This window comes from Synchiropus splendidus, chromosome 1 (assembly GCF_027744825.2).
Source record: "Synchiropus splendidus isolate RoL2022-P1 chromosome 1, RoL_Sspl_1.0, whole genome shotgun sequence".
Taxonomy (NCBI): Eukaryota; Metazoa; Chordata; class Actinopteri; order Syngnathiformes; family Callionymidae; genus Synchiropus; species Synchiropus splendidus.
The window spans coordinates 49,332,004-49,359,935 of NC_071334.1; the positions used below are offsets into that span (position 1 = coordinate 49,332,004).

Sequence of the window (27,932 nt, forward strand, 5' to 3'; positions counted from 1 at the left end):
GTCTGGACTTCCTGAGAGACAGGAACCAATTCACCCAGAAGAAACTTTGTGTAGAACGTCTGCTCTGCCATGAGTTGTCAGGACGTCTCCAGCACAAAAGAGGTGTTCAACTGGGAGGTGACCAAAGGTCAGACCCAGGGCACACTGGAAAGATGAGGTCTCTTCTGGAGACCTGGAACACTGCAGTAAAGAGGAGGGTGGGACTTTCCAGGCCTGGGCCTCTTTAGTTCAGATGCTGCGCAGTGACCCTAATCTCAGAAAACCTCAAGAAAATTGATTGATGGACTCGTATTAATGTAAACAATTTATTGGAACAATGTACAGATTCAAGCCATGGTACGCACTCACACCACTAGATCATCTTACAAATATTACAAAATTTACTACAGTACAATATAGATTCTTTGCATGTTCCAAAAATTTTTGGTGGCCCCCAAAAAGTTTTTTTTTTTTCATTTTTTTCATTTTTTTTTTTATTCAGCAGCTCATTATTTAAAAAAAAAAATCTATCAAAGTGATGCTTTCATTCGCAAAAAAGATGAAGGCATAAGTCGTCGAATCGAGTTGGTAGAACAAACGCAGGGCACGAGCGGACATTCGTAATTATTGGTGGGTGCTTTACTTTAAAAAATATAAATTTAACAGCAAATCTTCATAGAAAGATCATTGTAATTGACTTGTACGACTAAAACTATCTGCTCTGAAGGCATTTGTGTACGTTACACTTAAAATCACTCGCAGAATTTCCACTAAAAGGTATGTGCAAGTTTTAAAATACTCAAATATCAGCCGCTCGATAAATTTAAGTCACTAAGAGAGCAGCGCTTCGTAACACTGTCGTTTCCGATTGTTGAGCTAATCTCGTTTGTTTAGCGATGCACAACGGAGAACGCACACCAAGCGGGACGCGACAAACACAGACAACCTGAGGTTCACACATATTCAAGTAGAGACACACGATGAGTAGCAGCAAATACAGCACGCTGACAGAAGGGGGCGCCGCGGAGAAATTACAATAGCTGGAATGTGACGGGACGAAAAAACACTTGGCGACACGAAACAGAGTGGCACGTACGAACACCGCCCCCTGTATTCCATGATGTGCTAATAGCTGTATCCAGATATTTGTTGCGCTAAAATGATGGATGCGGTGAGGTAGTAAACGCAGACAGAGGACGAGAAGAAATTATGACCAACAAGTTCGGCTAATTCAGAGCAATAGCCGTGGTAGCAGAATAGAATCCTCGACTTGATGGCAATGCAAAAAACTAACGCCACCGTTCCCCCTCAAAAAAGTCTATGTGCCACACTTTATGTTATGGGAGGAAACAAGACTTTTGCTAGTTAGCTTGACGCTAACTATGCTACATCCACTTCCTCAATTGGTGTCAACTCCTCCAAATATCTGCATTTACTTTACGTTTATTGGCTCAGCTTAGATCCTCTTTAAAATGTTAATATACATGTACAAAGCGTGAGTGGTAACCACTAAACTATCAGTCAGACTGAAATACTGATGAAGTACCTGAAATGTAACACCAGTCTGGCATCATAATCTGATCGTGGGAAAGTGGATGAAATTTAATGCTACTGAATAATAATGCACTCATCGTAACTCAAACATAGATGCTGCGCTTCGGTGGCTATTAGACTGTCACGTGATGACTAATTTGCCCAGATCGATAAATGATTCTATATTTCTATTGAGGTTAATCGTCAACATTTTTTTGTTAAATACCATGTTATTTTTATATTCTCCATAAAATGGCATTAATAAAACAAATTCAGTAATTTTATGAAGTCGATTTTTTTTCCCTCTACAAATGGTGTTCTGTGGTACTGGCAGAATCCGTTTGTCATACATTTGTAAATAAATAAAGCATAACTCCTAAGCTTATTTATTCAATTATCCTAAAAAATGAAGTTTGAATTCTTATTAAACATTTTCCCTCAATGTTTAACTTCAAAATTCAAACAAAATATTTTATAAACCTTAACTATAAAGCTGTGTCAGTTAAATATTTTACTTAGTGGCATTTCTCTCTTTATATATATAAATATTTTTTTAAACTCACCTATATTACATTTGAAAATTGAATGAGGGAAATTTGTGACATAAATTGTTCTCTTCTGCAGCCATTTATATAGTTTATAGGGACTAAATCGTATTTATAGAATAAGGTCATAACAAAAAGATCAGACTTCTTTTACATGTCCAAAAGAAGAATAAACTGTTAAAAAAGGTAACAGTAAATATAAAGTTAGATACAACTCAACTATTCCAGCAGCTTCTGACATGAAAGTGTTTCTTACCAAGATAAATCTGGCACATAACAAGCTACATTAATCATGGGGACAGGCTGATTTGAAAGCGGTCGCTTCTAGTGATTAGTTGTGGTGTCATTGCGTCATCTAAGCACTTGATTTAACACTCTGGCCAGCAGAGAAAACCGGTTAAGAAAGTACATTCCCCTCGACTAAAGCATCATGGAATACATTCAGGCTTGGAAATATCTAACACAATCAAGACAATAAAGTAGTAGAAGTTCACAGTTTCTTCACGACGATGCATCCAGCTACATGTTTGAGGGCGAAGACTCCAGCGACCCAGTGATTTAACAAACACGATTTTGAAATGAACAGCTTCCCTCCCTGAATCCCGCCGGTTTGGGGTGCAAGGGGCCACCAACATGCAAGAGATGAGAATACCCCACAGAACACAACCACCCAAAGATTTAAATAAACAACAGTCATCCTCCAGATCATGCACAAGAAGCCAAGAACTCTGAGCACACGGAGGAACCGGACACGGAGGTTCCCACAGCCAAAGTCACAGAAGAGAGAAGTCACAGGATTCGTGTCATTAGTTGTGCAAAAGACGAAGACGAGCGGCTCGCGGAGTGGGGGGAGCCTTTTTTTTTTTCCTTCACGACGCAAAGTACCAAAGGCTGCGAGCAGGGCTGCACCAACATCAGGATGTGACCCAAGCTTGCACAACAGAAGTCATTGTTGTTTGAAGAATCGGTGGCGCAGATTTTTTGCATGATTTGGTGAACCTTCTAGGGCATGTTCATAATGTTTTATTTATTCAGCTCATTTGTCTCAGTAAAGTCAGGGCTTTCTTCTGCAGCTGTGACTTTTGAGTTTCAACAGTCTACTTTTTTTGACCAACTTTTTACTCTTCAGACTTCTGAGTCTCTTCATGACACTTAACTGTCATGGCTAGTGACGCTACCCATCAGCAGTCACTCGCTCTACAGGTTTTTCAACCCATCTTCCGCCTCATGAATGCTGAACTGAAATGTAGCAACCATGCTGGGAGTTTGCTATTGAAAGAAGATACATGCTAACACTCCAACTTTAGGGGACCCAAAAGAAAATGATAAAACTGAAAATGTCCTCATAGATCACAATTAAAAGTTCAGCCGCTGAGTGGACTGAAATCACGACGTTTGAACGGAAGTATCGTTTTCAAAAAGCGAGAGGAAACACAAGCAGCTAAAATTCGTCTAAAAAAAGCCATAAACATAACATATTAAACATAAAGACATAATTCAGTCACCTGGGATTTTTTTAAACTTTACATGCAAAATCATATATTGAATGGGTCTACGAAGAAACAGCGGTTGGGGAAGGTCAGAGGTCACAACCTGATTCGGTGCAGCCCAACACGCAAGCGCCGACATTAGCTACATTCACAAAACCGGACAAAGAGATGGACTCGGACGACACATCACAGCCCAGAGTTTTCCTAATTTTGGTGTGTAAACCAGTCGATGCTACGTTACAGCCGACTGCCGTACTCCAAACCACAGAAACAAAACACTGTAAAAGAGGAATTACAAAAGGTCATCACAGAGCGACTGTCAAAACACACATGGCTAATGCTCTGCAGCGCTCCACAGTGGTACAAACATGCTGCCAACGCCCCAAAAGAAAAAGAACTCACTAACAGCCCGATATAAATATCACCTGCTCGCCTGTGGGAGATTTGAAGCATCAGGTTTTAAACAAACTCATCTGGATCCCCCAAATTTATCTGAAAATTTGTCAGCAGTACGATCGGTGAAAGCTAGCAGATGTGTTCAGATTTGGATTTTTAGTTTTCCTCCCGTGAATCTGGCAGTGAATCTACCCCGGTATATCGGCCGGTGCGCAGGGTAACCCGGCACTGTAGGTACCACCTCCCTCCCACCCCGTCCACCAGGTTTGGGATGGGGCGGCACCCCCACCCTTCCCCTTTAGTTTAGGCAGATCCTCCCCCCCAGTAAAGGGCAACATGTTCCCTGGGTAAAAGAGGTTCCCCATGTAGTCTCCCGTCATGACGGACCTGTGGAATGAAGAGACGGCAGTCAGGGAATCCACCTCCAAAATGTTGCACTACTTTAAAAACACTTACTGGTCAACAATCCACTTCCCCCTTCCTCAACTTTTTCTTCAGTTTTCTTTTCTTCACGGTCAATACATTTTTGGTAAATTTTTAAAACCTATTTGTCGGGCTCAGGTCCGCTTTTATTTCTCTTCGCCTTTTCAGTTTGGGCTCACAGTTCTTTTACTATGTGGCATTTGGGGAATGTTTCTTCCTCATCCTTTTCCCTTTCCAGGGGTGACTTTGCTGTTGTTATATTTTATGAGTTATTTTTTCATCTGCAGGGAAGTTACTGTGAATTTCCTGTTTAAAAAAAAAAAAAATTCTTTCAACTCTTTCATCATCCTTCAATAGAGTCACATTTTCACTAATAGTTAAATTGTAGCCAGTTTTTATATAATGATGGTTGAGCGTCCTGTTGTGTTCAGTTTTTTCTTCTGGGGCTCCATCTTCCTCTGACCATTTTAAAATGATGCTTAACACTACTTCCATGATCAACTTTTTCTATATTTTATTACATTTGACTTACTGGAATTCATATTTTCCATGGTTCATTTTAGCATAGCAAATATTTGTATTTTAATATGGTCTTTCTTTAATGGTCGATTACTGTGTAGTGGAGCCCTTTTTAAGCGGCTCTTGTATACCTTTCCCTACATGCTACATTTTAGGCTACATTTATTGAGCATTCCCCCTGTAGGGTCAGTCTTTTTTTCTCTAAAAACATCTACCTTTTCACTTCTTTACAGACCTTTGAAATTATATTGTGTTCTATTTTTGTAAAGGTCATTTTTATTAGATTAGATGTCCTTTATTTGTCCACTGTAGTTGTGCTATTCTGTTTTAAAATGTTGACTTTCCTCCTGTGGTTGATGTTTTTAGCCAACTTATTCCTTCCTGTGGATGTCTGCACTGTAATACAATGAAGAATGTGACAACATGTTTGAGACCCTGAATGCTAGCTTTATTTGGCCCACAAATTATAAGCGCTGTTGATCCCCCACTCCATCAAAACTTAATATTTAGAGAACGTTAGCAGAGCGTTCACACACTGACCTTAGACGAAGCCCGCTGTTTTGGCTACAGCTACACCCCATAGAAGGTGGCCAGTCGCTCCTTGAGTGGCAGCGGGAACTGATCCGAGAAGCGCCTCCAGTTCTCTTCTCCCACCTGGTTCTTAAAGCCATGGAGGATCTGCAAGTCAACAGTGGGGTGAGTGACTGAAATGCGACCGGTTAAGATAACCAGGCGCCTGACCTTGCAGAACATGTCTCGCAAGTCATCTTTGGGGTTCACCCAGGAGGCCACCGCGTCGCAGAAGAATATAAAGTCCTGAAGAAACAAAGACAAACCAGTTCAGTTTTCAAACTACTAGAGAACGTGAGGAAGATCTAGATGCCCTCATACCTGAACGACACCTCCAGGATTCACACTGATCATGGAGCAAATTCCTCGGAATGCCGAGTCTTTCTCCTCGTTGTCTCTTATATTTCGAAGAGAGGTGCACCTGGTTAACAAGGACGGTCACATGTAACATCAGACATGTCACAAGCACCAATCAAGTGTCACGCTACAATATAGTAAGTCAAACAGGGATGCACCGAAGGACTCAGACAGATCTATCGAAACAGTCATGAAACAAAGAGAGTAATTTGAACAAATCAAAAATTACCATTTGTGCTATTTATTAACTTGCAATTGCAAATAATATGTAGAAGTGCCAACCACAACACTCTTTGGTTCATTCACTTCTTTTCTTTCAGGGTGTTAGGGAATTAAGACTCCATACTTGGGTCAAATTCAGCTAATTTTAAAGTGCTGGTGACACGTTTGCCTCCTTTCTATAAAACAAAAAGTTATTCTCAACAATATTTGTGATATTCACAAGCACGCATGAATAACAAAGTTATTGTTATTCATATAAAAAAAAAAGCTGGGCACCGCCCTCCAAAGGAGGCAGGAGGCAAAAATGATGTGGCTGGCAGAAGTCCTGCCAACATTGTAAACAATAAGTCAGCAGCGCTCTAACAGTAGTTTTCGTGTTTTCTTTTTTCAGTCAAATGTTCATTCCTTCTACATATTTGCTCAAAAACTTCTGACGGCATTTGTTTAGTTAACTTCTCAAAGGATCTTGACTTCCATAGTAGGCTGCTCCTTTGGGAGCGGGCCGTCAGCGAGCGGAACTTTCAGTAACCTGTGGATTGGCGGTTCGAATCCACTGCACTAAGCTGACAACCGAACACTGTTGTCTCGTTTGAACGAATGGTGGTTGGAAGGCACATGGAGAGTGTTATTTTGGAGAGTGGTTTATCTCTGATTTATCTACAGATCAGAATTTGTTTCATTCCAGATGAGAGTCAGACCTGTCATGTCAGTGTGAGCGTTAAGAGTATGACTGAGAGTGTGGTAATGCAGACAGGGTTTGAGTGTTCGTGTGTGTGGCCAGATGCAGGCGAGACGTCACCGTTTACCGACAGACAAATATTTGAGAGCTCTTTTCAAAGTTTTGCAGACCATACGAGTCTGATTTAGAACTGCACAAACACATTCTTTAATCACAGTAAAATCAGAAGAGGTCAATATTGCGTCACCAGCTCTTAAGAACTCCATATACACTGTTGACTATAGCAACAATTAACTGCTTCAGGACCTTTCCAAGACCTTTGAATTACAAGCGCCATAAAAACAAAACTACAACAAGACAAACACCAACACCTCATGATGACGTTCGTGACAGCAATACCACATTTTCCTTGTGCCTTTCTTCATTTCCTTCCTCACACAACCATCTCGATTTTTTTTCCTTTGTCAAGTCCTCCTTTTTATTTCCATTGGTTTTGAAGTTTGTTTTATTATTTAAAGATTTAAGAAACATTAATTTTTTTTCAGAATGAAAAACTTTGAACTCTCAATTTTACAGCATTTACATACAACCTTTAAAATGAATCTGTATTGAAACACTTCCATAGAAGCCAGTCAGTTTCTGCAGCTCCTCCTCAATCTGCCAAATCACCTTCACCAACTTCCGAGTCCTTCCACCAGTCACGCTCAGACAGACTGCCTGCTTGCCCTCTGTCCAACTCATCTGCCACTTTGATCCCTGGCAAACTCATCTTCTGCTCTCCAAGTCCGTATATTCTGCCTGCCAACACTGCAACACCCTTTCGCTTTCTTGACCATGTGTGTCTGTGTTCGCCTCCATTGACATGTCATTCTGCTCTCGGGTCCTTTCCTGTTTGCCAGTCTACCTACAAACAGATTGCTGACATTAAAATTTGTTAACTGGCACCAAAGACTTGGATTAATTTATAATTCATTGTAGATCAATGGGTTGTATTGACTTGTCCAAATCGTCATCAGTGCATCCCTGTTAAAAAAAAAATAAGCAAGCCTGTCTCTACACTTGTGTTTGTGTTTCCACATTGATCCCAAATCATCTAAACACACTCCCGGATATAACTTAGCAAAGATAAGCATGCAAAAAAATAATACTGATAAAAATCGAATAATTAGTAGTTTCTTTTATGCGCTAAACTGCTTCGATATGGGAACTTTTGGGGGGACAGGCACATGCAGCTGGGTGACTAATAAAACAAAAAGGTCAGAGGAACTAGTTTTTGTCATCCTGACTTGTTGAACCAGCAAGCATGTGACTAATCTGATCCCATGCATCTTTTAGGTTTATCGGGACGTGACGAAAAAGAAAACACTTTAAATTAATATAACAGAATACATGAAAGTGTTACTTAAGCAAAAAATAAAATAATCACATTTAAGACCTAAAAGAGGACAGGGTTAGTCACATGGTTGGCAATGATTACAAACTGATAAAGAACTGAAAAGAGGGGGAGAGGACAGAGAGGGGGAGAGGAAAAGAGGGGAGCAACAGGAGACAGAAGAAAAGCAGAGAGCAGATGAATTAAATAAAAGATTGAATAATACACACCAGGGTCTTATAAACTGCTGTAGCATGGGTGCCACCTCTTGAGGACAAACGTAACCAAGACGACCAATTGTTATTGCTAAGGTAACGCAATCACGGTTACACACCACCAAACGCCAACCAAGACATGAGCAATGAGGAGGGGGGAGGAGAAAAAATAAAGAAAAAACAAACAACTCAGAGACATAAATCAACAGAATCTGTGTATGATAATAAACAGAAGATTACAACAAGTGTTGATCATCACTGCCCCCTTCAGTTCACAGTAGGGGGTGTAGAAGAATGTAAAAATATGACACTCTAAAAAACATACAAAACTCGTTTAAGGGAGAATCGACTTGAAAAAAATACTCAGTTTGATTAAACGATTGAAGATGGTTTTCTTGTAATGACTGCTTTTCTCCCTTAAACTCACAAGTGTTAATTTTACATACAACAGAAATTCCCCCTTTTTTTTTTTTTTTTTTTTTTTTTTTCAAAAAGAAAAGACAAAAAATTACTCCAAGCCAACTACATGGAGGGAGACTAGAATCCAGCACAGCAGGTTTCGTATGAGGCAGAGAGGAGGGAGGACCTAAGTTTAAGAGACACAGAACTATGCAACATTCTCATTAACAAACAGGCATTTATGAACAGTCCAATGACACATGCAGAAAGCAGATGGTATGCTCATTAGAATCCAGTTCAGTGCAGGATCGGTAGGGCGGGGGACCCAGACACCCCTACTTGTTCAGCCAATTGACACAAACATGGACAGCAAAAACAAGAGAAAATAATAGACATGAACCTGTGGCATTTCCCCCTCTAATGGTGTTCAATAGATATGCAAATTTCCTAGCAATAAAGTCGTTCAATTGAATGTACTTAAGGACAAAGGAAAGCTTTCGTGGAATTATAGTCATGTTCAAACTAACAGGACTTCATTTTCCAGTTTTTAATTTAATACGTAAAAACAGTAAGAAACTGAGAGAAACCTCTCAGGAAATGTTGCCACATGACGCTAAACAACTATTAGCATATAAAAAGACACTAATGAGGGTGCAACTGCTTTACAATAAAACAAGATCTACTGGTTCTTCCTGCTAAAATATCACTGGAAACTTTTTTGTTTTTGTATGTTTGTTTGCTGTGGCCAGTAAGCAACAAAAAGTAGGCCTGCGCCGATTGTGTGCTAGCCAATGTATCAGCACCGATATGGGTGTTTATGTCATCATAAAACGACTAATATGCAGCTTTAAAAAAATAATAAGACTCCATTTTTATTAATACGTCATCAGTGATGTCATAATATGTTATTGAAAAGGGAATAAAAGTTATTTATATAATATCAAACCCTTACTGTGTTTCATATTGTTTGTTTTTTCAGTTTTCATTAAAAGTTGCAATAGTTTCTATCCAGTGTTGTTCAGTATTAATAGCTTAGTGAACCTAAAATAGTGAGTTTTGTGTGCAATTTAGTTGTGGAAGAAACCCCCTTAATATAAGTGAATATGAACTATGTCATCGACTCAACTGACTACTTAAGAGCCCTTAACTCCACTTCAGTCTCAGTTTGCTGTCCATGTTAGCGTTGCAGTAACAGAGCTGCACAATATTCAGTAAACATAAAACATTCAGAGTACTAAACTACTCAACACAAGTTTATGGTTGCATAGGAGATTAGCCAAACAACAAAGAATCGCTAACCTTTTAGACTCAAACAAGGATTCACGATGATGAAATATTTTTTGCAAATCTTAAACATTTTGCATTAGATCACCTGCTACACATCCAGTGTATCAAGTGTACATAAAAAAGGCAGTGAAAATCACATTACAAGGGTACATTTTAAACATTGAGTGTGTTTTTTTAATAACATCTAAATGATAATTTTAAAAACCTCATACCAAAGCTCAATTTGGTGTATTGGAGTATTTACCAACTTGAATAAAACTGTGAACTGACAACCTTCTGTTAGCTTATGAGCAACATTACCATGGATTAGCTGAGTAGCTTACCTATAAATAGTAGCATTTTAAAAGTTTGCTTGTTTTTTGTTTTGTGAGGTACAGTATCTGTACCACAAAGCTCTGAACAGAGGAGCAAGAAAAGTCTCAAGAATACTGTGCAGCTCTGAATCTGAATGTCAAAAAGTGCTTTAAAGAATCCTGCATCAAACAGTTTAACAACATTTAACATCTATAGGCAGATATGCATCACATTTAAAGAACAGTAAATAAAAACAAACTGACAGCCAACAAACATAAACTTCTACACAGTCCCTCGTTTTGGTAAGTTACACGTCGCTCTTGCAGATCACATTTCAGCCCTATAGCTCACCAAATGAGGAAATTTCAGGGTTGAGCAAGAGCAGAGTGTAACCTTCAGAGGAGTTCATCAGTTAGCTGGTTAACTATGTGTGGATGTCACTGGCCAACTAGCTCGCTGTGGTTTAATGTATCAGAGTGAACGTGGAGTGCGAAATGTTCCGGTAAAGAATTTCACACCAGGGTTTGGCCCTGCTGATCTATCATCTCTGTTTACAGGCTGTGCAGTCAGCAAGCCGATGAGTGGCTAGAAATAAGTGACATTCTTCGAGGAGAACTGGTGAGTCCAGTTAAGACTCATGGCTCAAGAGACTAGTCGGTATGTGTGTGAGTGATTCCTGAAGAAAAAGTGGGAGGGTGTACGTACGTATGTGTGGGAGTGAGAGAGCGTGTGTGCGTGTGTGGCGACCTCTCTCTGGCTGGGCGGCTCAGCACTGCCACATAGTGGTACCTGTGTTTTCCAGAAGCGTCTTTGGAGTGTTAGGCCTGTTAATGATCTCCACAAGCTGGTGCAGCACCATGGCAACATATGGCTGCATATCAAGGCCTGTTCAGGGCAGAGGAACAGACAGTCAAGACATCCTGTCTCACCAGGGACGCATATCACAAGTGAGAGAGCAGATAAAGATTTATATGTGGTTCCAGGACCCCTTCTGTTTGAGGGGAATGAGCTATTGGTCCACTTATCTTTGTATGATTTCTTCATATGGGAACATGTTTTCATTTATAGCTACAAGTCATTTTTGACCATTTATCCTGTTGGTATTGATTTGAAGGTTTAAATGAAGATTGACAACACCAGTTTTAATTTGATAAAAAATGTGAAACTTTTTTTTTGTCCACAACAAGAATGAGGACAAACATATGAACATCATATGAGAACATCTTGACCCATAACCTGTGACAGCAGTTCTCAAATCTCTGAACATGTAAGATGATAAATCATCAAATAAAAATAAATCATATTCACAATATCATGGGGGAAATGTTTTTGTGCACCTATTCCAGTTAAAAGGTAGATGGTGTTTTTTTTAGTCATATTTGGAGAGTTTAAGTCAAAGTAAAGCTTATCTTCCAAGGAAAGTGTTGAAATCTTTGTACCAAACATATTAAAGACGTAAGAAAAGCAAATACACTCACCCATTTGTATAGAAATCTCTCCGATGGCCCAGGTTGCATTATTGCACACAGATATCAACTCTGGGTTCAGGTTTGTCCCCAGTATGGGCATGAACTCAGCTAGGACGAGGACAGTAGAGAGAGGTAAGCACGAATAAAACGACATGACTGTTTGAATTAAAGTGGAGGACGTACCGATGCAGGGCTTGACATGTTGGAAACAAGCTTTGGTCAGATCTCCCAGCAGAGCAAATGAGCTCTGGCGCACCTCTGGCATCTTGTCCTGCGTGATCATGAAACCAAGGTGAGTGGAGCAAAGGAGAGCATTGAGCGCAGAAACCCTGAACAAACCTGAACACACTGGAACATGAGAGTGAGGATGTTGCTGCGAGCGACCAGCTGCTCGATGGTTCCCCCCAAACCCTCTGCCAGGCCACTCAGAAGGTCTAGAGCCACAATCATGAAGTCTTTGTCCGGGGCTTCGTACTGGTCTGGCTGAGACTGATGCAGCTGAGTGGAGAAGCGAGAAAGAGACGTACGAATTCAATGACCAAAATGCACATCATTAGATATACAGTATCCAAGGGGAAAAAAAGGCAAGGGCATTGAGGTCTTATTTGCTATTTAAAAAAAATCTAGAAAAGCAGTCAGAGATTGCAAACCTCTGCCGATAAAGAGCTTTTAGAGAACTAAAACCTAATTCCTTGACAGGGAATGGAACCAGAGTCACAGCAGTGAGAGCACTGAATCCTAAAGCTCGATCAGTGTCAGAACCACAACCACCATCACCAAAGGAACCTCGGCCAAAGCACAATTGTGTTAAGTCGAAAGTCCTGTAGAAAATCCTTTTAAGTTTGAGAAAACTTGGAGCTACTGACACTACTGTTACACACATTACTGAGGTCTAAAACAATGACCTGGATGACTCCCAAAAATGAATAATTTGCCACAGGTGCAACAAGTCGCTGAACTAGGAGAGCAAGAAGTCATAAATATGAAATCTGAAAAATCTGAAATCACACTGAGGAGGCACAAAACCATAAACAAATTTGAGCTGAATGCAAGGTAAAATTAAAGACACAAAAATTATTGAAGAAATATTAGCATATGCCAAAAAAAAAAAACTAAACTGAGCTAAGAAAACATGGTGGTGTCATTAATAGATATATAATATAATAGATATAAAAGACTTGTACGAAAATATAAAATGTTTCACTCTTAAAGGCCAAAAAGAAAAATCGTAAGAGTTGATTAAAGTCTACTCCATTGTAGGAGTTGTACATTTCAGCATGTACCTGGGAGACCTCTCTACCACAAAACTTAAAGTTACCTCTAGACAGTAAACCCAGTCAAGGCTACTATTATAATGAGAGAAAAAAAGCTGTAATAAAGTAATACAACAGTGTCTCAAGAACAGAACCAAAAGGTCACAGTCATGTCAGCAACAGTTTCAATTATGAGAAAAAATTTGCTGCGGGAAAGGTCGCCATTATTTAACAGTATTTACAGTAATTAGATCCTCAGTCTGAATTGTTTTGGGAGCTAAAAGGTCGATCACAGAAGATTTTCATGCAGATGTCATCGGGTGCTCAACTGACAGAGGAAAGGGAAAACAATGTCACATGATTCTTAAGTGCTTGTCCACACTCACCATGGACTGTGCCAGTGTCTTCTGCACCAGGTTGACACAGCGCTGGTAGACGGGCTCGCAGTAGGGCAGGAAGCCACTCTGCAAGGCAGTGGCCACTGATGACAGGCACTACAGGTGACGGAGAACAGTGAGACTCAGGGGTTGGTCAAACTTTTGAGGGTTCAATCAAACTCACTTCTAATAAAGGGAAGAGATCTTTGTCTTCATCTTTCAGCTGGTTCCACTTCTGGATCAGAGGAGGCATCAACATCTGGATGTACTCCTGATGGAAGAGAACAACATTTCAATACATATGTGTGGAATTTTTTTAACCACAGAAACTTTGTTTTCCAGGTTTCAAAATGACTATTTTCAGCCAACCATTCAGACAAGGCTTCAGAAACGGTTCTGTGCTTACTGGTTTATTAAGATGGTGTCCCACTGAGTCTGCCAGTGTTCCGATGGCGTCGTACAGAATCAGCAGGTTCTTGTGCTGGTACTTGTTGAAGGCAAACACCAGAGTGTCCAGGATGAAGGCTAAGTATGGGACCAGCTCGGTGCACGCCTCCTCCTCCAACGTGGCAAAGGCACTGCCGTTGAGAGAAGACACCAGATGAAGCTCGGGAGAACGTTGAGGCCACGAACCGCAGCTCTCACTCACCTACACGCCGCCTCCTGCACTCGCTTGTTGCTGTCCAGAATGCGCTTCAGCAGCTCAGTCATCAGTGGCTTCAGGTAAATGTCTGGAGGCTGACTCACCACCCAGTGGGCGTAGCGGCTCAGGGTCCAGCAGGTGATTGACCTCACCAGGGCTTTCTTGTCCGACAGACACTGGACCAGATGAGGGATGAGCTCCGGCAAGTATGGGATCATTCCCTGCATGCAGCCTGGACACAAGGACAAGTTCAGAGCAGGAATACATCTTCAGCCACACAATCATGAGTGTTAGTAACCTACCTTCAGCGATGGCCCCCAAAACCAGGATGCCGGACTCCTTGACGACCCACTCGGGGTGGAACAGCAGCTCTTTGAGCAGAGGGAGGATGTGCAGCAGTAGGTCGTCTCTGAACACGTTTGCCAACACGTCCAACGCGGCAGCTGAACACTTCCCTAAAATTGAAGTTGGATCGCTTAAGAATTCCCAGCAAATTTTAATCAAGTTTTTTGACAGTCCTTTAGTGACAGTGGCACATTTGTAGTCTCCTGAAAGGGCAGGAAAATATCGCCCTCATCTTGACATTCTCAGGGCTTAGGATACTTAACAACACCTCCGGTTGTCGAACATGTTTGTGTTATCTGGAATAGCTAACTGTGGGGACTAGCTAAAACAGACCAAGCTGATAACAAGAGAGAAAAAATCTGGAGTTTACAGGGTTTGTGGAAAAAGTGAATCGTGATGACATATTTTGAGACAGAGGCTGTGGGCTGTGATCTGATCAAGGGCAGCAGAAAGGACTGAAAAAGGGTCAGCATTGAGAAGCAACTCACGCAGGTTCCAGTCGGAGATGGTGTCGTCATCATCCAGCTCATCATCATCGTCTTCCTCGTCCTCAATGCCGTCACCCTCGTGTTGCTGGGCGACGGTGCGAGAGCGGTGGAAGCGTGGCCTGATATCTTGCTCGTTGTCAGGAATGGCTTCGTCTTCCTCGATGTCACCCTGAAGACAAAGACATTGAATGTTGAATGTTCTCCGATGGCATTGACACACTCGGGAACGAGTGATCAGATTGTTGCTATAACAACTAGGGCTGGGCAAAAAACAACAATACACAACATTACACAAATACTTTTGTTTTTTTCACAGGTCATATCCGTTTCCAGAGAGACAGACGATAAGACAGGCTGAAGCCCACCTCCGGCTCAACAGAGCAGCCGATCAAACACTATTTTCAAATGTAGACCAAGGACTTGTTGCTGGTTTCGAGTTGCTGATGCTTGCACCACGCTACCAGAAAAAGCCTCATTTGCTTGAGTCTTAGGTCAATCAATCACTGACGCAATTTAGCCCACAAAGTTCACTAAGCTTAATGCAAATAAACTGCTGTGTAAATAAGTGAATAAAACTCCACATAATACATGAATACAACCACAGCCACCACTTTGACCAAATGTCTCTGGGACATTTTCAAAGAGGTTAAGAAGGAAGGTTACATTTTCAAAGATATATTAATAAATCAGACTCACTATATGAATGGCGTCAAGACAAAGAATCCCAATATGAATCCAACCCAAGTATCGGAAACAAAAATTGAAGCAGGAAAACAAATTATAATGACAACACCATGCGACACCAAATGATAAGACGCTCCCATCCCATAATTTCTGAATATCACGCAATTCATTTTGACACATGGTCATGGAGGAGCATCACCTGTCACCCAGCCTCATATAGATGATTTAAAGCAAGCACAAACATGACAGTGACATGACACAGACCTTGAGCAGGATGATGTCGATCTCCGAGTATTTCATGCCATTCACCAGGACCGGGGTGAGTCTGTGGAGAGGAGAATCGGGAGGTCAAGCCAGAACAGTGTATCAGACTCGGTTTAATGGGACAAGACAGTGAGGGATGTGACAGCCGAGGTCGAGCAGAGGGGGTCTTAATCAGAACAGGGAGCTGAAGGTCTCTCAACGTCCCATGAATCACAGTGTTAATACCTCAGTGTCAGAGGTGCATGAGTGCATGTTGGCTTACTGGGAGAGGTGACCGCACAGAACCTCCTTGCACACTGGCTGCTCAGCCAGAGTCAGCCAGAACTCGCAGGCCTCCAGAGCCACGTTCTCGTCCTGGTCTTGCGTCCTCAGCAGCATGTACTACCAGAGCACAAACAAGAGTTTTAAAACAAAGTATGAGGATCATGAGTCTCTTCCACGAACTCACCTCGATGATGTTGTGCATGTGTGGGAGGAGCCGATCTAGACGGACCTCCAGTAGCATGACTAGAGCTCGACACACGTTCTTCCTCACCTCTGGCTCTTCATCTGTAGCCAGTGCAAACAAGTTCTAAAAGGCAAAAAACAAGATTGATTTTCACTGTAGACCAGGGGAGGATGGGTATTCTCCACTCTGTCACAAATGGTCTCTGAAGTGGGATGGTCAGATACGGCAGACACGAAAGAATCATGGGAGATTTGAGCTTCGGTGTACTTCAACCAAGATGGTACGGCATTAGTTAGTGAGACCTTGGATAGCCAGACAAAATATTCTGGTTTACAGAGAGAGGGAAATCAAGGCCTCTTCACCTGATCCACTGCCCACACCTAACATAACTTCAGATTAACGGTTACATGGAGGCCACCGGGGGCCCAACCTTTTTTAAAAAAAAAAAAAAAAGTGCCAATCTAATCAGCAGTTAACAAACCTGTGGATTTTACCTCCAGTGGACACTCCATAGAGTTACACATCCAAACCATAAACCCCAACTGTTTCAGTCCACTGACACTTGCCTCAATAAATGGGTCGATGTGCAGCATCAGAGCTTGAGTTCTGCTGATGATGAACTGATTGACACAGGCAATGGCATGAGACCTGCAGAGGCAATGAAAGAAGGGATTGGAACTTCACGAGATTAACATCAACCGGAACATATTTAATTCAAAACAATTGCAGGAAGTGACCTGATCTTTGGGCTGCTGTGTTTGAAGAACTGTAAAAACTTGGGGATCATGATGTTCAATGGGCGATCCAACATGTCGCTGTCCAGTATCTCGGCAGAGTCTTCACAGATCTTCTGTAGAGCACCAAATGCCCCCTAGGGAAGATCAAAGATCAGAATTTACAGACGTTGCCCTGAGCAGGATGACGAAAAACTGGCGAGGAGTCAGTTCCTCAAACGTGAAGAGACATTTGTGACACAATTCTCTCACACAAATTTACTGACCTTCAAATGTGAGCGAGAAAATAAAATCTGAAACTAACATAAGCACATATTTAACTTGCATAACACTACGACACTCAAACAAGAGAGTCTTTGATGTGCTTGTCTTAATAACACCAGAGTAGCCTATCATGTTTCTAATGTGATGCTGTTAGCATGTTGTTGAGCCTCTTCAGTGCCTCTGAGTCTATCTAAAGAATGTCCTTCACAGTATCTGTTATGTTGAGTTGTTGGAGTAAACAAATGTTTTTATGAGGAAAGAATTGCTGGCCACCCTGGCATTGATGACATCTTCTTTTAAGCAAAACAAAATGTGTGATTAATTTACCATTAATCTCGAGTTAACTCAGCTTTAGCGCGATTAAGAATGTGAATCTATTGACAGCAGTAGTAACTTTATACTTATTTGTGTGACAAGAGATAATGAAATGACTTTTCTAAGTTTACATTTCAATGCTAGAATAGACAACATATTGCATAATCTTGATTACCTGTAAACACTGATCCTTTAATGAGTGAATTTATTCCCTGAATGAACACTCAGCCTACATGTATCTGCATTAACACAATAATCAAAATAGAGTATTGTCCACAAATGAGTGAGCAAAATCAGTTACATAGAGTTCAAGTGTCATTATTCACCTTTTAAACAATACCATCTTGATCCTCATGTATATTGTGACCCTAACTTTTGAAGCTCAAAAAGGAAAGCCTACTGCCCACAAATGAGTTTGTGCATCCTGAAATGTGACAGAAGTGTATGCCTCGCAATTGCATTTGGTGAGTAACGTAGTCCGAAAACTGATTTGGGATGCCGCTCCAGATATCGATCCCACTGTTTCATTCAATAACGTGACAATGGATATTCAACGTTGCAGCCTGCTCATCCATGATCCACAACAGCAATCAGCCACTTCTGCTCCAATAACCTTCTCCACAGCCGGGGGAGCGGCAGCGCGAGCGGAACGTTCCGAAATCTGCCCGACACATTGTTCTGCACAGCAGCTGCTCGGCTGAGAGTTAGTATGCACGCTCACAACGGGCTGCAGACACTCACCGCCGCGATGAGACGTAAAGAACGAGACGCAGGATTTGGCACGGCTCTGTCTGAAATTGGTTTCCATAGCAACCGTTCTTAGGCCTTTCAACTGACGGGCATATGGAACGACTGAAAGAAACGTGGAGGATAAATGGAAGAAGGTGACAAGTGGAAGCTCCAAGGTGAAGGCCAACATTTTAAGAGCGCACGTCAGCAAATGTGACTGTCAAAACGACTTTTTCTTTTTCCCATTAAATATTGTACATGTTCATGAACTGCTATGGCACATCAGTGTAATATTTGGAGGAAGAAAAAAAACTGAAGTAAATAGAGAAACTACTTGCAGTGGTTTGGAGTTTTAAGTTTTAATTATTTTTTTTAGTTTTCAATATTGTCGTAGCTATTATTCTGTCATAGTATAAGTGCAAAATGAAATATTCTGCTTTTATTTCCTTCCCAATACTTTTTTTTTTAAGAAAAGGCTGAAATATATATTTATTGTAAAAAAACAATAATTTCAATATTTACTATGAAAACATGTGTAAATATGTATTTGAGACTTTTTATGTAATATTTTAAAAACTTAACCAGATTTGAGATTAGGTTAAGCATTTTACATTTTATTTCGGCTTCAGCCACAAATTTTAGTGCATCCCTAATACATACAGGACGTTTGTTCAAATATAAATATCAATGCAACTACAGTGTCATTCAAACGTCATTTTTTTTTAAATCACTAAATTTTCTGAATTAAATCAGTTTGTGGTCTTCAATAATTCTTTGTCATTATTAAATATGTCACTACATTTTATTTTCCATTTCATTTTCCCTCTTTTTCCCTCTCAGTTGACATGAGACTTGACTTCTGAGTAGGACTGAAAAGAAATCTCAACAGGAAGTTTGCTACATAATCCAATTCCAAGCACTCTGGCTTTGATCAGCTGCACCACTCACATGCCTCGACTGAGGGCTGAACTATCATCCCCTGTCGACAGAGGCAGAACCAGAACTGTGGCAGAGAAACAGGAACAACAATTTGCATATTATCTATACGAGCTGCGTTGTTGACTCAACATGCAGTCAGTTAAAAAAGCTGATACGAGTGCCTTGGCTACATTCCAAGACAAAAAATTCAGGCGAAACAGGGACAGAATGTTTTGTAAAATCTAAAACTAGAAATAAAAGAAAGAAATAATCTTAATTCCTAATTAATGTTCATTTTACAGCCAAGTTTCATTTTTTCCATATAGTTTCTCTGTATTTCAGAAAGACCTGTCGTGACTAATATTCTGCCTTTTCCTAACAAACCAAATTTCCACATAGTATTGCCTTCTTAATTACACTTTCAAAATGGTATATTTTAAATACGACCCATCATTAATTAAAAATAAACTAATATAAAAAATAAACCAATAGGAAACAAAAGATGCAAAAATGTGTAACAAAACTTAAATCTAATATTACACATACATGAGGAACAATACTTAAATATAAATTGCAATACTTGCATAATGACTATATTACCAGCTCATTAGAGGGGCTGTAATAAAAGTGTATAAAGCATGGGAGATAACATCTAAGCATAACAAAGTAAGCAATGATCATGGTCATGTCAACCCAGGTCACAAGAGGTCAAACAATCTTCCACATGACTTTGCAACCGTGGAATGAGACATGTATTGATCGAGACGTTTGTGTGCTCGACAGAGTGGCCTTCAGCATTCCCTTGTTGCTCAGACGACCTTCACACAGGACAAACGCATGTCTATTATCACAAAGGCATTTTACACATCGCCACCCTTGGTTCTTTCATAGGGTGCACAGAAGCAAGAACAGAGAATTTAGAGCGATCAAGTGAGCTCTGTGGGAGGAAACCAGAGTGCCTAGAGGAAACCCACACAAGCACAGAGAACATCTCAACTTCTGAAGGTAGGACTTAACAGCTGCCTCAAGCAATGTTTTATAATTATCAATAGTAATTACTAAAACTAAAAAAATAGATATACTAGGGAGGGAATAATAAATATCGGCATCATACACTGATTCTTCAACCAATGAACAAATCTGACAGACTGTCAAGTAAATAATATGAATGTCAGAATACTGGTCACAGTTTCCTGACTCACTCCAGGCTCTCGACATGATTCTTGACGGCAAGAGATGATGGATTTAATTTCTAAATAACGCGCTGCATCTATCTCCGCCACAGGAAAATGGCATCATTAATCATCTCGCCTTCCAGGGAGACGAGAGTCGGCGTGATGGGGAAGCTGAGCAAAGGCTTCATAAGGGCTGCAGTCCCGGGGAGGAAAAGGCAAGCAGGAATACAATCATTACGGACCAGACGTCCCATATGAGCAAATCTGCAGCAGAGACACGTCAGATTAACTTCTCAGGCTGAAGATTGAACTGGCACCAGGAGCGGAGCGTCTAGCCAGAAGAGCTGCAAGCTCTGTCTGAGGACATCGGGATTTAGTCATCAAATCGAGACGCGTCTGAAATTCAGGCAGCGGGATGTGTCAGTTGTGTATTCTTGTAGAAACTGCAGCATCTCACACTGAATGTGCATCAAAACATTAAATCTTGGAAAGCGAGCCAAATCACCATGGATACCCAGCACAGCCACACATTCAACGACATCATGTCATATATTAAAACACCTGGCTCAGTTCAGGTCGACCTGGCAATATCGCCTGGTTGATTTCTCAAGTGCCCCAAATAACAAAGACATGAGACACCAAGCAACTGATTCTGAGAACCATCCATGTCAATATTGACTGCCAAGCATCATCACGGGGCTGTTTCCGCCACATATAAACATGTTTAAATGCAAGCCGCCACAGCTTAAATGAGAGCTGCCACACCATCAGAAAAATTATCTCTTTTCAAAGATGAAATCTCATGCGATCGAACGTGTTAAAGTGGAAACATCAAAACAAACGGATGACATTATACATCATGGATGTGGACATGAAGATGCCGGTTTTCACCGTGTTACTTGCAAGAAAATCCATGAAGAAACATAATGACTGAAGTCCATTGTTTGCACATCTCAAGTGAAGCATTTGGCACGCATGAGGGGAGCGACGGTGTGGTGCTGCAGTGGCTCCACCACAGTTTCAAAAAATCCTGGCGGAAACCCTGCATGATCACAAGTATGTATGGAACTTAGACACATAGCTCCATCTAGTATTGTCGCACTAGTGCAGGGGTGTCCAAACCGGACCGGGGTGGAGCAGGTTTCAGTTCTGACCCAACTAGCACAGATAGCATCACCAACCAGGTGTCTGAAGACTGTAATCAGTTTCAGCTGTCACCTCACTGGTTAAACTGCATGTGCTTCAACGGTTGGAATAGAAACCTGCACCCACTGCTGCCCTCTCTGGAACAGTGTGGTAACAAAAATGTGTGAATAAGTCTTTAGATAAAAATAACACCCCAAACAAGTAGCGACCACCCATTGACTATATTTGGGTGTCACCTATAGTGTCGCGAGGCGACGTCTCTTTGAATCATGTTTCCGAGCAAACCCTCCTACATTCCATCAGTGAGCCGATTCCCGCTTTACGCAAGGGGCAATGAGATGAGAGAATATTACACGGGCTGCTCTGTTGACACGTCTACAAACTCTCAAAATGAGGTCGTATGGTTTTTATGCTGAATTCATAATCTGTCACTCCAGCTGTGAGACTGCGTCGGGCTAATAGGGTCAGCAGGAAACCGTGCAGTTGCCGCCGGATCAGTGGGCCACCATTTTTCACATGGCAATGTTCAGACATAGAAAAAGTCAGAGGTCTGATGCACAAACACTCACGACTGGCACGATCCAAACACGTTTTTCATTCAGAGTACTAGTGACTGACTTCAGCACAAAAGGGGTCCTCTGATGCATCTATATATGTTAGCATTAACTACAGAAACAGCAAGACGCCAAGTGTGAAAGAAATATGCTCCTCCATTTAGCATTTAGTTTCAAAAATAAGAATATACACAACAATTCATCAAGACGAGGAGGTGTCGGACGGCGCTATGAAGGCGCAACACTACAAAAGGCAACACTGCGGCATTTGACAAAGCATTGGTAAAAGTTATGTGATTGACGATGGCTGCCACCACATGACGTCACAGAACATGCATATGAATATGCAGGACTGAATTTACTTGCATCCTAAATCTTAAGTCACACTGAAGGTTCTTCTTTCACAGCATGCCTTCATATCAATGTTAAAAATTTCACAACCAAATTTGCACCCAAAGGGTTAAGCTCAGGCTTTCAGCTAGTATTTTGAAACAGGGCGTCCAAAGTCCCACCACCAGCCCATTCCGCTCCCGACAAGGTGCTTTGTAAAAAATAAACTGTAAACATCAATTTCCACCGAGATGAAGTGATTAGTTTAAAATAATAATAATAATGTTACAATGAAGTGTCTACAGCTTTGTTCATCTCATTGTTTAATCACACAAGACTTCTGTAATGGAGAACCAACCTGGGTGCATCACAGATATCATGTAATGTTAACTCCTTGGTCATTTCAATATTTGCAAGTCGCAGCCAAGTATAAGTCAGTGGACCAAAAAAACTGATTTAACTTAACATACAAAATACACAGCAGGGAACCTTTGAGAAAAACTCAACTTCCTCTGTCAGCTCAAATGGACAAAAAACACTTGGCCTTGAACGACTGACTCACCTCACACGTGTTGTAGTCTTCAGAGTCCAGCAGCTGACAAAGTTTGGGCAGAAGCTCTGGCCAGTTCTGTAGCTCTCCCTTCGAGGCAATCGTGGTGATGAGGATCCCTGTTTGGAGGATTCACAATTAGGAGAACTAGCAGCAAAACTTTTACTGAGGACTTGAAATTGTTCGCACCAGCACACTGGTTGAAAAACGATGCCCCCAACACAAACTTGTTTAACCTCTGAGCATTCGTGTATTTAGTATGGATGCTCGGATCAATCGGCCACCGATCATGATCGGCCGATTTCAGCGTGATCGGTCAATGCCGATCGCTACCCGTCATTGCCGATCACAACAACTCATCACGTGTGACAGCCGGCGCTCTGATGAAGCCCAGCTGGTTGTGACGTATCCGCTCCTCCCTACTCGCTGCTCATTAAGCAGCAGCCGTGAAGCAGCAATCTGTCATTTAAAGTTTGCATCCTGCAGCACATGCACGGGAAAATGCTGTGCAGGGAAGCACGTCAACATTAAACACGCCATTTAAAGAGCCAGCACTTGACGGAGCACGGAGTGTTTTCTGGGCTCATGAAAGTGAGACTACTGGTTCCTCAGCAGCAGGACGCTTAGAAACACCCGTCGGTACCAGCGTGACATTCGGGATGATAAGAAATAATTATTACTGTCACCCAGCAAAATGATCAGCCTTTCTCAGGTGTTGTTTACACAGAAATGGAAACAGAAACAACCAGATCCGTCGCCGTTTTGGAGTCAGGTGCAGTGTTCATGAGCCACCTGAAACTTTAGAAACAATCTGAAACTTAAGAAAACATCCTGAGTGGAAACTTTCATAAATGCAGTGCTCTCCGTCTCAGAGTCCCGCTACAGTATGTAAATATTTCACGGACATAGCACAGTCTCCAGAGATTCACCTGCGACGTCTCACATCAAACTAAATGTTTTTCAGTTGTCCTTTTGACAGAATAATTGCGGCATTCAGCATGGTTTTTCTATTTTTTCCAGCTTGAAGAGGTATATAAAAACGTTTATCATAGATTGACACCAACACAAGGTGGAATAACTTCATGTGTCGTATGTAGCAAAGCTGATCTACCTCTGGTTCCCAAACTACCGGTAAGCAACCCCTGATCTTGGACCTTTACATTTGGACAACATACAAGACCTTTCCAGAATGAAAAGTTACAACTCAAAAAATCTTGTCAGCATACAAAGACCTGCTCAAGACTCACCCACTGTGGCCCGGATCAGTGGAGACGTGTCTCCGATATTCTGGAGACATTCATTCTTGATGAACTCTGCCACCTCGCTGGGGAAAGTCTGGAAGTGAGCTCGCACGTTGTTCTTCAGAATCAGACCACTGAGCGAACGGGTTGGCTCATCTTGCACAGGGATAATGACCAGCAAAATTAGAAGAAAAACATGCAAAATCATGGTCAAATTATATATATATATATATATATATATATATATATGCCTCACAATAATCACCAATTAACCATCATAAATCACTCACAGATCATTCACCCAAATTCAAGTGTGAATTTTACTCTGTGGACACAGGACATTTTAAACACCAGCCCGATGAGGTCATTTTCATATCCACTAGACTTTTTTTTTAACCAGATTTAATTCCTCCAGATGGACATTCTTGGACAGAAACATGACCTCAGGAGGTTATGACACATCATGATGTCATCACTTTTCTGTCTGATGCGGGAGAATGCAAATGCGCCACAACTACATTATGAGTCTGAACACAGAGAGACAGGCAAGCTTTTGGATTAAAGCTGATCAAATTTCCACAGCCAAACTTGTCTCACTGCTCGATAACCTTACCCAGCAGCGCCATTGCAGTTGAATGTAATTGACTTCGGTTGATTTCATGTACACAAAGAGCAAAAGTTCAGCCGCCTCTGAAAATATCTCCTCAACATTTAGGTCATGTAGTGTGCAGACACTCAGCCAAGAGTCCGGCAGCGCCAGGAATTAGGTTTAAAATTAGAGCGACCCATATTCCCAGAGTCTCCTCATCCAAGGCAGAGATGCCATCAGGTCAGACGGAGGAGTTGCCCCACGGTTAGATATTGTTAAAAAATATGTATACATATTTGGAATGTTTCAGCACACAGGCACAAAAAGAGAGGCAGCTTACCCTCTGATTTTAGTTTCGTCAAAACAAAGATCAAATAGTTGTTGAAGTCTGGAAACTGGTTGAGCTGCTCCAGTCGCTGAGAGACATAGCTTAGGAAGAAGATATGACTTGTGCAAGTGATGGGAACATGTTAGACATTTCGCTGGCGGTTAAGATGGTGTGTGTGTACATGTTATTTGTCTTTGCCAGTTGTTGTGCTTCTTACTCCTCGTCTTTGTGACAACCACGGTTCATAACAGCTACAGTTCCACCTCCGATCCCGCCTGTCTGCAGCTATACAAGACATCCCTCCACCTGTCTGCCCTCCAGCAGCCATGCTTCCTGCCTGGCTACTAAGTAGTCCATTGCTCTTTGCACCAGCTAGACTCAGACAACCAACTCAATGCCAGCCTGCCACGATACATTCCTCCACATGTAAGCCGGACTGCAGTCGTTCATCTGCCTTCCAGCTACGTCTGTACCTTCCCAATCCTGACTGAATGTAGACACCGGCATCCTTGTGATACAAATATCTGTCTCTCTGCCTGTATTTGTTTCTTTATTGACCATTATTGTCCACTGATACCGCCACAGTTCATGCATGCCTACCTGACTACACACTCCTCCAGTACCTTGTGCCAACTGCCTGCCTGCAACCATGCAAGTGTGGCACCTCTTTCTGTGCAGTGGTGGAGATGCATCGTTTCTTTTCTTTCTGCTTAAGTGGTGCTTTTATTGACACATTCTCTGAATACATTTACACAGTGACCCAAGTGAACTTGTCTGAAGGTGACCATGAATGTATGCATGAAAGCTCAGGACCAGAAAATGTGTCTCTCAAAGTAAACTAGTGTGAGACAGTGCGAATGCATGATGTGTGTGTTTGCAAGGCATGTAGCAACAAGATGGTGTGTCTGCACGTATATGTTGTAGAGTGTGTGTGAACACTTATAAATATGACAGCTGTGTCTGTGTGTGTGTGTGTGTGTGTGTGTGTGTGTGTGTGTGTGAGTGTGTGTGTGTGTGTGTGTGTGTGTGTGTGTGTGTGTGTGTGTGTGTGTGTGTGTGTGTTGTCCAGTGAGTGCCAAGTGGTGTATTTATTACAGCAGCTCATTTCTGTGAGTAACGACTCGCAGCACATGACGGTTAAAGAAGCAGAGCAGCAGCCACGCGAGAAAGTGCAGTAATCACTCCAAAAATCAAACTTAATTAACAGTGTGTTGGAAAATAATTAACACAGAGAGTGCATTGAGTTTAAACTTTGCCTGCAGATTATTAGAATCCAGTAAAGGCGAGTAATTAAGCAGTGAAACAACACAGTGCCTCAGAGAGAATCTTGAACATATCAAATGTTTTCGCAAACATAGGAGAGCCTGATGCTGTCATCTCTATGACAACATGAAGTCACTGGGAGACGAGGGATGAGAGCTCTGCCGTATCTCTGCATTTATTAAAGTCAAACCCATTCTTTTTGCATCAACTGGAGACTGACAAAGGAAGGTAATAATCTCTATGCTAGAGAGATACCAATGACACATTTCAAATTATACGATCAAGTCAGATGTCAACAACATGGGCACAGTTTGAGAGGGCTGTGATTAGATTTTACATTTTTTTGTGCTTAAAGTTCCATGAATAAAACTAAATCAGCATTATCACATATTGTTATTATTATTATTGAGGCAATAGTAACAAAAACATATAGTGGACAGATAAAAAAAAACATCCATCCAACCACGACTAATATTTACAGATAAATCCCGATGTTCAACATTAGACTGAGATTCAAAACACACAACTATGGACTGCTAACTTGACGCTTTGTGGAGCAAAGATTAATAACGCATCAACATCACATATACAAGGACAACAGATTGTTTTGGGGGACGCGCAGTCATGAGGTCATTACAACACCGTGCTACTTAATGCTCATGTATCCACATTTTTCGTCGGCATATATACATGGCAGATTGTGAATTCAGAGTCAAGTTTAAGTTTGATTTATAGTCGATCATGTCAATACTTTTATGAAAACGGCGCATTGGTGGTTATGGAGATAATTGTCATATCAGACGCATTTCAGTAGCAAACTAGAAGCCTCTTACGAACAAAGAAACCTGCATTTTAGATAGAAGCACATGCAGATAGTTGACTTTGCGATTGTCGTGTATTGTTTTTATGCTGATAAACAATAAGCTGAATCATTCTACACACCTGCGTACCTGTTTGTAAAAGTGCTAGCAGCAGCTATCGTTAGCCTGTTGAGTCTAAGTGACATTGGCGCGGACGTAAACATTATTTTGGTGGGGAAAAGGATACTTGCTGGACGGATCTCTGCGTGGACGTGTCTGGAGACTGTGACTCTTTCAGCAGCTGTACGATTTGTTGAAGTCCTTGCTCGTCTGGCTTCCAAACACACTCCATGTTTTCTTGCTGCGGATAAAGAAATGATTACAGGCTAACAAGGGAGGACGTGAACGCAACGCGGCGCGCGGAGCGAGCAGAAGGATGGAGCCAGTGCTGATGTCACTCCGGGAAGGTTGTGATACCTTTAGGTGCTCAGCAGACGGATGAGAGGTTGCGCTGTCTTCAGGTGAATTGTGTGTCTGGGATGACGGACATGGGCCTGTGACGCCAGGGACAAGCTGAAGAAGCTGCGGCCCAAATACACCAGCGACGTATATAAGTGGCTGTCGCGTCAGCTGACACGGAGCCGAGCGGTCCTAGTGCGAGACAGTTATGTTTAACATCGCCTCTCTCATGTGTTTCCGTTGTTTCACAATATTTAACTTTTTACCACATTTTAGTTTTGAATAC

The 27,932-nt window shown here is 41.5% G+C and overlaps 1 protein-coding gene across 2 annotated transcripts; it reads right to left on the reverse strand.

The window, feature by feature from the left end:
- Positions 1 to 291: 291 nt before the first annotated feature.
- On the reverse strand, positions 292 to 27,830 carry tnpo1 (transportin 1). 2 transcript variants are annotated; one of them, XM_053875542.1, is made up of 25 exons: positions 27,665 to 27,830; positions 27,435 to 27,548; positions 25,137 to 25,212; positions 24,214 to 24,363; positions 22,979 to 23,085; positions 16,989 to 17,122; positions 16,818 to 16,899; positions 16,252 to 16,374; positions 16,066 to 16,184; positions 15,804 to 15,864; positions 14,856 to 15,024; positions 14,325 to 14,477; positions 14,029 to 14,254; positions 13,786 to 13,957; positions 13,564 to 13,650; positions 13,389 to 13,496; positions 12,089 to 12,247; positions 11,933 to 12,020; positions 11,759 to 11,857; positions 11,070 to 11,165; positions 8,316 to 8,391; positions 5,777 to 5,876; positions 5,627 to 5,701; positions 5,426 to 5,563; positions 292 to 4,330 (listed from the first exon to the last, which is right to left on the reverse strand). In XM_053875542.1, the coding sequence occupies exons 2-24, from the start codon at positions 27,537 to 27,539 to the stop codon at positions 5,456 to 5,458; spliced, it is 2,673 nt and encodes an 890-aa protein (XP_053731517.1). In that variant the 5' UTR covers positions 27,540 to 27,548; positions 27,665 to 27,830; the 3' UTR covers positions 292 to 4,330; positions 5,426 to 5,455. The 2 variants fall into 2 exon arrangements, 1 of the variants encoding a protein (XP_053731517.1); XR_008415821.1 differs by lacking the exons at positions 292 to 4,330; positions 5,426 to 5,563; positions 8,316 to 8,391.
- Between the last annotated feature and the right edge of the window lie 102 nt (positions 27,831 to 27,932).

What these genes read in the sequence shown, in the direction of transcription:
- tnpo1 (XM_053875542.1), bottom strand. Translation starts at nt 27,539, where the DNA reads ATGGAGTGTGTTTGGAAGCCAGACGAGCAAGGACTTCAACAAATCGTA. An exon ending in CGCAGAGATCCGTCCAGCAA is followed by an intron (nt 25,213 to 27,434) that starts GTATCCTTTTCC and finishes TATGTCTCTCAG; the next exon opens with CGACTGGAGCAGCTCAACCA. An exon ending in TCGACATCATCCTGCTCAAG is followed by an intron (nt 15,025 to 15,803) that starts GTCTGTGTCATG and finishes CTTTGTCTTCAG; the next exon opens with GGTGACATCGAGGAAGACGA.